Source organism: Zonotrichia leucophrys, chromosome 13 (assembly GCF_028769735.1).
Source record: "Zonotrichia leucophrys gambelii isolate GWCS_2022_RI chromosome 13, RI_Zleu_2.0, whole genome shotgun sequence".
In the NCBI taxonomy this organism is placed as follows: Eukaryota; Metazoa; Chordata; class Aves; order Passeriformes; family Passerellidae; genus Zonotrichia; species Zonotrichia leucophrys.
In genome coordinates this window covers 6453975-6466435 of record NC_088183.1, presented here as the reverse complement: position 1 = coordinate 6466435, position 12461 = coordinate 6453975, and the positions used below count along the sequence as shown (strand labels likewise).

General features: G+C 56.6%; 2 protein-coding genes across 3 annotated transcripts; both read right to left on the bottom strand.

Moving 5' to 3' along the window:
• Positions 1-262: 262 nt before the first annotated feature.
• On the bottom strand, positions 263-4267 carry CD74 (CD74 molecule). Of its 2 annotated transcripts, XM_064725086.1 has the most exons (9): positions 4040-4212; positions 2754-2929; positions 2549-2640; positions 2407-2460; positions 2149-2244; positions 1827-1917; positions 1326-1514; positions 923-1015; positions 263-821 (listed from the first exon to the last, which is right to left on the bottom strand). In XM_064725086.1, the coding sequence occupies exons 1-9, from the start codon at positions 4108-4110 to the stop codon at positions 814-816; spliced, it is 870 nt and encodes a 289-aa protein (XP_064581156.1). In that variant the 5' UTR covers positions 4111-4212; the 3' UTR covers positions 263-813. The 2 variants fall into 2 exon arrangements, with proteins under 2 accessions (XP_064581156.1, XP_064581157.1); XM_064725087.1 differs by lacking the exon at positions 1326-1514 and having other exon boundaries at positions 4040-4267.
• Positions 4268-8191: 3924 nt separating this feature from the next.
• Positions 8192-11201, bottom strand: RPS14 (ribosomal protein S14). The gene is made up of 5 exons (XM_064724841.1): positions 10938-11201; positions 9620-9770; positions 9174-9335; positions 8914-8990; positions 8192-8301 (listed from the first exon to the last, which is right to left on the bottom strand). Exons 2-5 carry the CDS (start codon positions 9766-9768, stop codon positions 8234-8236), a joined length of 456 nt encoding a protein of 151 aa, XP_064580911.1. The 5' UTR covers positions 9769-9770; positions 10938-11201; the 3' UTR covers positions 8192-8233.
• Between the last annotated feature and the right edge of the window lie 1260 nt (positions 11202-12461).

The following is a 12461-nucleotide window of genomic DNA, read 5'->3' as shown; positions in this document are numbered from 1 at the left end:
TCAGCTGGTTTCAGGGGAGGCCAAGGCTGGCTGGCTCTGGAGGATGTTATGGGTGGGAGAGCAGAGCCCAGGGTCTGCCTGTCTGGGGCAGGGGAACCCCAGGGCCCCAATGACACCAAACAAGGGATGGGACAAGGGACACAGCCAGTCCTGGGTGGAGATACAGCTGTCCAAATGCCCAGAGATTTTTCTTTACCTCTTTTTTGTTAAGTTTCATTTCTTTATAACCTCGGACAGCTGCAAACAGCACACGAAGCCCTGCTGGAGTTGCTTACAAGGCTTTGTTATTCAAAAGTTTATTTGAGATTATTAGCTTGTGAGATCATTTGTAAAGGAACAATCAGATATAGTCAGGAAAATCAGCCCCTCTGCCTATGGTTACCCACTGCTGAGGCTGTAGGCGAATCTATGTACAAACCTGAGCACTCCACAATAAAAACCCATTTACTCCAGGAATCTAACAGGGCTCCAGCCTACAGCAATCAGTTAAGAAGCTGGTGGGGGTTATTTGGCTGCTTTTAATATTTGTTCAGTCTAAGGAAGCTTAAGTTCTTCAGCAGGGGTGAGCTGCACTGCTGCCTGGGTGTTCTCGGAGGTCGAGTCAAAGAGAACAGGATTTATGGATCTGAGATGGTTGAAATAATTTTCCAGCCTGCTCTAACCACCTTCTGAGGGGACTCTGATGGTGGTGGCAGCTGTGCAGCCATGCCCACTGTTAACTGCCTTGGAAAAGCAATGTAAGAGCAGAAAAAGAAAAAATTAATCAGGAGCTGAAGGAGCAGGGATGCTGAAGGCAACTGCTGGCATCCTCTTCTACTCTTCTGTGGGGGAACAAGAGGAGGTACTCAGTAAAACAGCTCGAGGACTTCCCAAAACCCCTCTGCAGCAGTCCCCAGGACTCTGGGGGCTCTAGGACACTCACCTTTGCTTGGGGCCAGCTTAAGCATGTCGACCCCAGAGAAGATCATCTCCTCTGGGTCTGGGGTGCCAGCAGCAGCACTGGGAGCAGCAGTGCCTGCAAAGGGAGGGCAGGATGTGGGTGCCGGACCCTGGGGCTGCCCCATCACCCACCCCCATCCCTCTGAGGGCAGCAGGGCACCCAGTGCTGCGTGGGGGGCAAGGGGGGGCTCATGGAAAGCCCTGACTGCACACCTCAGCTCCAGCTACCCACGGGGGGCTGTGGGTTTTGGGGTCCCTTAAAGCCTCAACATACTGGCACTGGATGGGTGAGGGGTGCTCCCTGAAGCCTGGATGCCCACCTCTCCTAGCTCTCTCCCCAAGATGCCCACCTCTCCTTCCTCTGCATCCCCTCCCTGGCCACCTACCAGGGCAGTCCAGCTTTCCCCGAGTGGCAGTGCCCTCAATCTCGGTGCCATTTTTGTAGCAGCACCAGCAGTAGCCAGCGGAGGGCAGGCACTGCTTGGGCAGGTAGTCGCCGTTCTCATCGCACTGGGGGCGGAAGTGGCCCAGCAGATCGCTCCCAAAAGCTGCCTCTGCTTGGCACTTAGTTAGCACTAGGGCAACAGAAACACAGGGGACACTCCATCAGCCCCCAGGGCCCTTCCCCTCAGCGGGAGATTCTGTCCACACACAGTTAAAGGTGAACAAGCCCTGCTCAGGGACCTTTCTGAGGCTCTCGGTCTGACCAGGGATGGAGGATTTGGGGTGGGGCTCCAGCCTTTTGTTCACCCTACAGGCAGAGATGTTCTGTGATGTCCCAACAGCCACAAAACAGGGGTTCCCCACAGAACAAATAGGTCCATGTGAGATATCCCATGCCAGCATCTCCCTGCCTGTGCCCAGCTCTGCAGTCCCATCCCCAATACCTTTCTCTGCTGGGATTGTCTTGCGGCCCTCAGCCTGGGGGTTGTTGGCCATCAGGAACAGCAGCCACTTGTGCATCCAGGACTCGAAGGACTGCAATGAGAGGGTCCAGCACATTAATGGGCATGGGAGAGTTCACCCCAGGGGAGCCATGTCCTGAGCTCTGGCTTGGACAGGGAAGGTGGTGAACACCATCCCCTCCTCTGGGTGGGAGCAGCCCAAGCCTGGCTAAAGCTAAACTTTGTTTATCCTGATAAATGTCCCTTCCCAAAGCACTCCTGGACAGGAGGCAGGTGGGACAGGATGACAGTGACAAGCACTGACCTTCCAGTCCATATGATTCATGGTGCTTCTCAGGTGCTTCAAATTGTCCATCAGGTTGTCCTTCAGCTCCGGGAACTTCCTGCTGGGGTCTCCTTGCTGTAGAGCAACCACCACAGTGAAGGCAAAGAAAAATGAGGTGGGAGGGTGGGGGTTGGAGTTATGCTGATATATCAGCCAGACAGATGCTGCAGGAGATCAGAGCTCCCACCAGCTCTGAGCACCCCCAGAAACCCCAGGGCAGAGAGCAGGGAACCTTACCAGCAGCAGGTGCTTCACGATGTCCTCAGTTTTGTTGCTAGCAGGGGCCTTGAACTTAAGAGAAAAGGCAAAAGGGCAGTGTGAGCACGGCAGCAAGGCCTGAGGGCAGCAGGAGTGCCAAGCAGTGGTGGACTTCTCTTACCGAAAGGTCTTCAAAGGATGCGGGGTGCAGGACATTCATCACCAGAGGTGTATTTGCCTTGGCCATCTTCATCTTATTCACTGGCATGGCATCTGCCAAGGAAGGAGAACTGTGAGGGGACCCAACTGGGCTGGGTGGTCCAGGAGGGTCCCGGAGGGATTCATCCCTTCTCCCCCTCCACCTCCCTGCCCATGGGGCTACTGACTGCCAGGCAGCTTCCTCTGCAGAGCCTCCAGCTGCAGGTTCTGGGAGGTCTTGGTCAGCTTGCTGATCTGCCCGCTCTGCTGGTACACGTAGTAGACGGTGACAGCCTGGCCGGCGATGAGCAGCGCCACCAAGATGGAGAGCGTGGAGAAGGCGGCTTTGCGCCCCAGCGCAGCCCTGCGGGACACGCACAGGGAGCTCAGCCGCCCAGCGGCAGCGGCAGGTGACATCCTGCTGTCCCCCCCTCCCGGCCCCAGACACTCCCGTCCCGGGGCCTTGCAGCCAGACAAATGCAAATTCGCCCATCGCAGAGAGCAGAAGTGAAACCTCAGCACCCCTCACAGCGGGAAGCGAAACCCACAGTGGGGGCGGGGGAAGGGGAGACACGGGAGGGGGACCGAAGGGCGCTGCCAGGGGATTTTGGGGAACAGCATCACTCTAGGCATCGCCTCTGGGAGATGATGAAGCCATTTGAAATCTCGCTGGTCCATGGGGCAGGGGACACGATTCATGGATGTTGTTTAAAATGTTGTGCCCGATCCTGCCCCGCTGGCTGAATGTGGCGCTGTCGAGGCGCAGCGGTGCCCCGAGGTCCCCCCCTGTCCCCGCGGCCCGGGGCGGAGCGGACCCTGCCCGGCCCGGGGACAAGTCCCGAGCGGGACGCGCTGCGCGGGCGTCTGCCTGGTGACTGGTGACGTCACAAATCCAGGGCTTCTGATTGGCTGCAAGTTATGGGTGGGGCGTCCCCCCCCGGGGGGGTTGGGACATGGGGAAGAGTGGGGACATGGGGGGGGACAGGTCCATAAAGCCATTCGGGTCCAGGGTCCGCTCCTGCCCCATGGCCACGCCTTCATCCTGCCCGTCCCACAGCCTCTTCCCACAGAGCTGCTTCCCCCAGAGCTTCAGGCCATGGCTCCACGCCCCACCCTGTGAGCCTGCCCCCCCCACCGCCACGCCCTGTCCCCCTGGCCCAGCGGTGCAGTGACCCCTTTCATCCCGCTGCCACTCCGTGCCCTCCCAATCCCACAGCCACCCAATTCCCCCATCCCACAGCCCCCCCAGGCCCCTGCCTTGCTTCACAGACCCTTCCACGGCCCTCTTAGCTCCACAGTGCCCCATTCCCACAGCCTGCGCCCCATCTCCTGCCCCACAGTCACTCTGTGCCCCCCTGACCCGACTGTATCCCCTTCCATCCCACAACCACGCAATACCCCCCTGTTCCACGTCCCCACTGTGCCCCCTTTGCCCTTCTCGCGTGCCCCATCCCCGTGTCCCCAGCAGTGGCACCTCTGGGTGTCCCCAACGCTGAGCACACCGCTGGCGCGGTCAGAGATGAGGTCCCTCTGCTCCTCAGCCATGGCTCCGTTGGGGTCCCCGAAGAGAATGAGCACCCCGAGAGAGGCTTCTGGAAATACCCTCGGGTCCCCACCCCGCCCTGACACCCGGGGGGGGAAGCCAGAAAAAATGTCCTATTGGCTGCTGGCACTTGCATCACTCGTTGTCAGGCAGAGCTCTGCTGCAGAGGTCTCCAGTTCAGAGATTATGCTGGACACAGCCCTGAGCTCCACGGCCGCTCTGTGGGGCTTCACTGCCCACCCCACGGCACCAGCGGGTCACCGTGCCCCACTGGTGACACCGGTGCCAGGGGCCCAGAGGCTCTGGTACCCCCAGGGGGGCAGGAGGTGAGAAAAGGGGGGTGGCAGTGGGGAGGGTGAGAGGAAAGGTGTGAGGAAGGAAGTGGGGTGCAGAGCTGGGACAGGGGGATGGGACACCATGGGGAGGAGCCCCCACACCAAAAGCTGAGCAGGACCCTCCGTGGGGGCACAGTGCCAGGGTGCACCCCTCCTCCCTGGTCTCCTCCCCTGCTGCTGGGGAAAAGCTGCACTGGGGCTCAGCCCCTCCTTGAGGGTCACTCTGGACCCTCCCTGCGAGGGGGTTCTTGGCCAGCATTTCTCAGTCTGAGGGGATGGTGACTAAAGGATCAAGGGCTTTCAAGCCCTCCTTCCTTCTAGCATTACCCACTTTGCTTTGCCTGCAGCTGCTTCCAGGGGCTGAACCCCCAAATCCAAGAGAGGAGGAACAGCCTCTCGATGTGAGCGATCCCAAAGCACCAGTGGGAGTGGGGCAATGAGGGTCTCCAGCCCCCCACAGCCCCACAAGGGCTACATGGGCAGGAGCAGCCATCCACCCCATAATGCTGTTTTTGGAGGTGTTACACAATGTCCCAGAGCAGCCCAGGGGTAACAGACCCCCATGTCCATGCTGGGCCGAGGTCACTCTGAGCCCCGCACCAAGCTGGCTCCAGCGTCAGGACTCAGCACAAGCATGGCCAGAGCTCAGCCAAAAGTGAAACTGCAAATGTACCGGTGAAAGTCCTGCCTTACCCTACCTAACCAGGCACCACGGGTTACCTGGCAAACCCCCTGGGGCGAGCAGGGACATGTTTCAGTAACTCCATTTCTTTTCCTGATTCAGTCCTGAGCCTCCAGCTGGCAGGAGAGCAAGCAAAGGGATCATTTCAAAGCATTTACAGGGGTATAGGGTGGGGTCTCCTGGCAGATGCTGTTCGTGGAGGAAATGTGGTGGGTGATGCTCCTGCTTTCCAGGTGGGAAATTGCAGCCCCGCACAGGGGAAGGACTTTGGTGCCTGGAGCCTGATCCTGACCCTGTAACCCAGCTGAGAAAGGCCTGGGCACCCAGGGATTCACACAGCACTGCCCCAGGGTGTCCATCAGCCTCACCCCAGCCTGTAGCAAAGCTGTGTTTAGAAACCATCAGAGGGGTTTGAAAAGAAAATAAAAAGGGAGAGGAGATCGAGAGAAAATGGAAGAAAGAGAAGTAAAAAAAAAAAAAGGAAGAAAAAAAGGGGTGGGGGGGAAGAAAGAACACAAAAGCCTTCCATACATTTTTTGTCTCTGCCCTCATGGGCACTGGGACTTTTGGGGGACACACTGGTTTTCCTCACAGCCCCAGCCCACACTCAGCTCATTTTTGGGCCACAATCCCTGCCTGGAGGCCACGCTCCTGGTGCATTCTGTGACCAGCCTCAGCCATAAGGAGAACCAGAGAAAGCCAGAACAGGAACTTCACAAACAAAACCCCAGCGATTCCATGGAGCTGGGCCGGCTGTGCAAACCACAAACGTGGGTGACAACTTGGGGGTGAGGAACATCCCCTTCCCAGGCAGGCTGAGCCCCTCAAGCCCCAGCCTGGAGGAGGAAAGTCAGCCCCAAATCAGCCCCTGCTCCACACACACACATTTCCAGTCAGCTCTTCAGTGCCTCACACACAACTTTCTGCCCAGGGCTGTGACACCCGGTGGGTTCTCAGTCTGTGAACTGATTTTCCAGGGAAGACAAAGACACTTTCAGAGAGCAGCTTCCATCCTGTCTGACCCTCCTCACTCTCCCATCGCCTGAGGCTGGCAATGAATTGTCACCACCCTGTTACCCCAAGGCTTTGCGTTTGGTGCTGCCCATCAAAAACTTCACAAGTCTTTTTTGAGGACAAAAAAGCCATCTGGAGCCAGGAGTGATTTCAGGACTCTGAAGAGGACCAGGCCAGCAGAGCAATTATTTCAGGCAGTGAGGTGGAATAACCCAGTGGGCATTCACAGGAAGCCATTCATCACCAGCTGGGCCTCATTTCACAGCTCTCAGCCCCAGACCCTGCACAAAGGTTTGGGGAACACACCCACATTTCCCACCGAGCCTGAGGTGACACCCTCAGCAGCACAGGATCAGCCCTGGGCAAACCTGAGGGGAAAGGCTGAGCCACAGGGCTCACCAGTGACCACTGACTGTATCTGGGCAGGGAGCACAGCCCCTGAACAGCCCCATGCCCTCCACAGGATGAGCATCCCTGCCAGGGCAACACAGGGTGGGCAGGTAATCACTCAAGACAAGCCAGTTGGGTGAGGCCAGGAGTGTCCAGAGCCAGGAGATCCATCCATGCCACTCTGACAGGAGGGCCTTTCCCTCCAGAAAGCCCCAGGACATGAGCCAGGAAGCTGCTCTTTGCTGGGGCTTTGGTTTCTCTTCCTCATTCATCATTTCCTCTTTGGGGTTATGCATCAACACAGGAAGCTGCTTCAAAGACGTCAGGTCAGCTAAGAAATCAAAGCAATTTTAACCTTTAATTGTGCAGTGAGCCCAGGCACCAGCTTGCCCATGGCACAGCACTGCCAGGGCAGCACCTGGCACAGGCTGGGTGTACAGCAACTCAGCTCAGCCAGCCCTGTGTGCACCTGCACGGATCCAGCTTCCAAGGACTAAGGGCTAATAGAGCAAATCCACCTTCCCGTGGAGCAGACACCTTCCCCTTTCTACATGTGGTAGAGGCTGAACCAGCCTGGACCAGGGTGGGCAGCAGAGGGAGTCAGTGGAAACATCTCCCCCTGCACTCAGATGAGCAGAGCCTGCTGAATTTTTGCTGCAGCAAAGGTCCTGTGTTGGATTTCTGATATAGAGCTCTCCCCAGTTGTGCCCCATCAAACAGCCATGGTGATGTCCCCTGGGACAGAGTAACTCACATGAAACACACAAATCACTAGACTGGAAGAGACCTTTAAGATCACTGAGTACAACCCAGCCCTAACACCTCAACCAAACCATGGCACTGAGTGCCACATCCAGTCTTGTACTGTGGCTTCTCATCGTGTAAAAACCATTACTAACAAAATAACCCAACACCAACCAACCAGCAAAATTGCAACAAACTAAAAACCCCACTAGCAGGAGGGAACCTGAAACCCTGCCTGCTTGGTCTGCCATGCCCTCAGACGTGCCACACCTGCGTGGCCAAAAAGAACAGCTTTCACAGCATGCAAAGCCTATCAAAAAACAGAGTGGAGCTGTTGGTAACAGTGCCTCATTCCCAGCTCCCTCCTCTCTCCTGCCCTTTTCTCCTTCAGCTCCATGTTGGCTGAGCTGCTTCTGGTTTCACGTTTTTGACACCTTCTCCTTATGGAATTCAACCACCACTTTAAGGACAGGAAAAGTGATCTGAATGGCAAATGGTGCATGTTTAAGGCAGCAAGGAAAGTTTGTTCTAATGTTTTCCATGGCCACATATAAAATAACAAATAAAACACTATGGCTGTGCCAAGGGAAATGCTGGCTTAGGAACAGATATCCAGGCAGAGAAAGGACTTTTTCCAGAGAAAGGGGAAGTGATGCATTAAGCAACATTTTGCAGAAAATCCAGCAGCAGTTGCTCGTTCCCAGTCCAGCTTTCTTTTCCAGGAGATGCAAGAAGTTATGACTCATTTCAAAAGCAGCTTTTACTATATGAAGCCCAAGACCCCTATGGCTTTGGAGCAGCCAGCCTGGTTCCCCTCCAAGCCAGATGCCTTGCTCCACAGCACAAGCCTGTGGATGGAATTACCTGAAGCCCCCTTGGCTTCTGAGCACACCCCAGTAAGGAAACACAGAGCTAAACTGAGGTTTAAGAGAGCTTTAATAACAGAAGGTGCTGCGCTGGTTACAGACGACGTCCACGGCGACCACCCTTCCTGCGAGTGCTGTCGGAGGGGATGGGGGTGACATCCTCTGCAGGGAGAGAATCCAGAGCACAGTTACCTTCCAGAGGCACCCCACACACCACCTGGGCACAGCCAACACCCAACACCTCAGCACCTGGACACCACAGGAGCTGCACATGTGCAGAAGGAACTCTCTGTGAAGGTATTTGGGAACTTGCCACAGCCTGGGTACCCTGTGCAAGCAAAAATTCCCATCTCCCACCCCACTTAAACCAAGCAGCCACAGCAGTTCAAAAGAAACACAGGATGCTTGAAGAATTTTCAGCACAATCACCACCACTGCATCTTGTGACTTCCCCACAAAGTTCAGGACTCTCCCTACAACAGCTGGAGAACTCCATTATTACTGAGTCACCGAGACCAGCAAGGTATTTTTAGGTGCCAGAACAGCCATGTGACATCAGAGGAGGAGCAGCAGCAACCTGCTCCAAGCTGGGGTTGGCCTGCACACAGAAACCTGGGTTCTGAGTGCTGCTCTCACCACCTACTGGTCAATTTAAGGATCTGTTTACATGAAATCCTTTCATTGGTGCCACCTAGGCGGCCATGAAGAAAGTCCTGAAGTTAAGATCAAGCAGAGCAATTATTTCACTAAATAATCTCTTTCTTCCTCACTCACCAATGCGGCCAATCTTCATTCCAGAGCGGGCCAGAGCTCTCAGGGCTGACTGAGCACCGGGTCCAGGAGTCTTGGTCCTGGAGGAGAATCAGAACCAACAACCCCTTTCATGACCTAGAAGCTGCACACAGTTTACAAACAGCCAGGAATATGAAAGGCACACTTTCCCCATGCCAAACCACTCTCCTGGTGTTCCAAACCCATTCACCAGCAGCCCCCACAGCCATGTCCCCATCGGTGCCCCAGCCCTCCTGCTGTACCTGTTGCCCCCAGTTGCACGCAGCTTGATGTGCAGGGCAGTGATGCCCAGCTCCTTGCACCTCTGGGCAACGTCCTGGGCTGCCAGCATGGCTGCGTAGGGAGAGGACTCATCTCTGTCTGCCTTCACCTTCATCCCACCGGTCACACGGCAGATGGTTTCCCTACAGAAGGAAAAGGTGATGCTCAAAACAAAGCCATTCCTTGCTCCTCCCCCAAATCAGAACCTACTATTTCCAATGTTATCAGATCAATAAGCCACACAGCACCCTGAACACCATCTTGATCAGATGAGCTCACCAAGCCACTCAGTTCATGCATATGCACCGTGCAAGAAGCTCAGCAGAAACTCAAGTATTTTGGTGGAACCTCTTGCCAAGCCCAGTTTCTGCTTTCGCACCTGAAGGAGCTGGGCTCTGCAGGGAGGTGATGCCTGCCCCATACTCACTTGCCAGACAGATCAGTCACATGGACGAAGGTGTCATTGAAGGAGGCAAAGATGTGGCAGACGCCAAACACATTCTCTCCTTCAGCAACCTGAGGTCCCAGGCTGATGACCTGCTCTTCCTTCTTCTCCTTGCCCTTGCGAGGTGCCATTTCTGAGCAACAACAAAACAGATGTATGAGTGTTGGCAGTTTCTCAGCATTGTTCAAGGATTTTATGAAATTCCTGCTATTTCAACCTTTTACCAAGCACGAAAAAATGAGTTACCACTGGCAAAACACAGATACATTTCTTATAAACCCCTTAATTCTCAGCTTTGCTGTATCCTGGCACACAGGCCATCATCTACTGCAAGTAGATGTTTAGTGGAGTCTCTCCTGCTGCACTTCATGGCAGCTGATGTCCCCAAGTCCCACCACAGCAGTGCACAAGGGAGCTCTTTTCCTTGATAATCAGCAATGCTGAGCACTTCCAATTGTTTATGTGGGTTTAAGATAAAAAAAAAAAACAAACTAAACAATTACAGAAACCCAGGATTCTCAGAAAGCTGCGAGTCTGTAGAAGTTTAAGTACCAGCTTGGGTTTTTCCATATTACTGGTCTCCCAACCACATCCTTGGGACTAGCCCAGCCAAGTTTCCAGCTCCCGAAGCCTACCCCCAGCGATGGGAGACAGCAGGGGCTGTGCTCGGTTTGATGGCGGCGGATCCTGGGCATCCGCTCCCAAGCACAGAAAAACGGTTCCATATTGCCCTCTCCTGCCAAACTCCTGCTACAGCTGGCGCCCTGCACAAGGGACATGTCCGGCCGCTGCACCGAGGTACCCAACCCAAACACAACCCAGATCACCCTCGGCCATGCCCCCTCCACCGACTGCCCTGAGCACTATAACATCGATTTACAGCAGTGTCTGCGCGGACACTTCCATAGCACCACATCCCCTCCTCGACCCATCCATGGCGCACGGGCTCCACGGACAGCGCTCTCCCCAGCGCAGCGAGGCCCGCACGGAGCACGCAGCACACGCTGTATCGCCGGTATCGAGCTGCGAGCCACGAACGCGCCGCGTTTCGCCGCAGCCCCGACCGCTCAGGGTCCGGGGGAGGGCCGGCCCGGGGCCCAGCAGCCCCAGCCGGGCGCTCCGCTACTCCAGCCCGCGGCTTTCCCGCGGCCCATGGCCCCGCTCCGCCGGGCGCGCCTCCCCCGCGCCCAGCGCGCTGCCCCGCGCAGCCCCGGTCCCGCGAGGGCGGGCGGCGGGCGCGGAGGCGGCGACGAGGCGCGGGCGGGCGGATGGCGGCGGATGCGGCGCGGCCCGGACTCACCTGCCCGTCTGCTCCGGCGGCTGCCGCGGAAAGGAAGCGGCGGGGTCAGGGGGCGTGGGTGACCGCCTCACCCGGAAGGGATGGCGGGAGGCGGCGTGTCCGCTGCCGCAGGCGCAGGGCTGTGTCCCCATCCCAATCCCGATCTCTCTGGGCCGGGCCAAACCGTGACCGTCCCTCCCGAGGCCGGGCCGGGCCGATCTCCCCGGGATAGCGCGGCCGCCTCTCCCCGCACACAATCCATTCTCCCGCCGGCCCGACCTCCCCAAGATGGCGGCGGCCTCCCCCCGGCTCCCTCCCCAAGATGGCGGCGGGTCCGGGGGTGTTTGCGCTCCAGACGGAGCCGGCCCGGGAGAGCTTTGGAAACGAACCGGTTTAAAAAACAACCGAAGGGAAATGGGTGTAATTCCAGCAAGCATTCTGCTTCCCCCCGGCCACGCCGCTGCAGCCGGCTGTGCCCCGGCTCAGCTACAGCCAGGTTGGGGCGCAGGCCTTTCTCCCTCGCTCCCTGTCAGGGCTGAGCATGGTGAGGGGTCCTGGGGGTCTGCAAGCAGCTGCTTGTCCCTGCCGGAGCCCTGACTGCGAGGAGCTGCTGGGGAATTCACCCACAGGGGGATGTGTGTGGTGGTTTAATATGTGTGAGTGGCATATTTTTGTCAAGGAGGTGATGGGAGAGGTTTCAGTCACGGTGAGTCTCTCAGGAGCTCTGGCAGTGGATGGGAGAAGCAGAGACTGCAGCTGTGAACCATGAGTGATGGTGCAGGAACACCTCCCTGAGCTATGACGGAGGGGGTTTGTTCAACCTCAACAAAAAGAATGTCAGTTTGTAAAATTTTACATAAAGGTGGTTCAACAAGGCAATATTTTCTGTTTCCAAGTGATTTAAAAAGTGCTCAGGAGGGTAAGGATGGGGAGCACCAAAAACCTTCAGAACAGAGGCACAAAAAAATTGAATTTATAGAGCTGATGAAATGCTTCCCGGGCATCATCCTGCCCTGCTTCCAGCTGCTCCACCTGGTGCTGGGCTGCCTCTGGGAAACAGAGAGCTCTGAGCCACATGGGCTGGGGTGTGAATGACAGAGCAGGAGCAGCCGTGGTCCCTCCATGGGAACGCCTGACGGAGCTTCAGATCTGCATCCAGAGCTGTGCTCAGAGCTGGGCTGGTGGAGGAGCAGCAGCTGGACAAGGGAGGATCCTTATAACAGCACTGCTAGCGAGACTGCGCAGTCCAAAGGCCTGGAAACATCTGCAGGGAGGGTCCAGCACCTCTGCATCACTGAGAGTATTTGGTGCTGGCCCATCAGAAATTTCTGCCTCCCTTCTCATGTCCATCTCCTCTGCAGCTGTGGGGTGCTATGTGTTTTTAGGGTAGCATCCATTTGCCCATATTGCTTATCCAGATTTCCCATACATTTTCCTTTCTCTGGCCAAGCATTCCAGGATGCAAACCTCTGGGCTGCCAGCAGGAAAAAGAGATTTGATCCTTAAGGCTCCTTGTCCCGCTGCACCGCCCCCACCCGTGCTGGG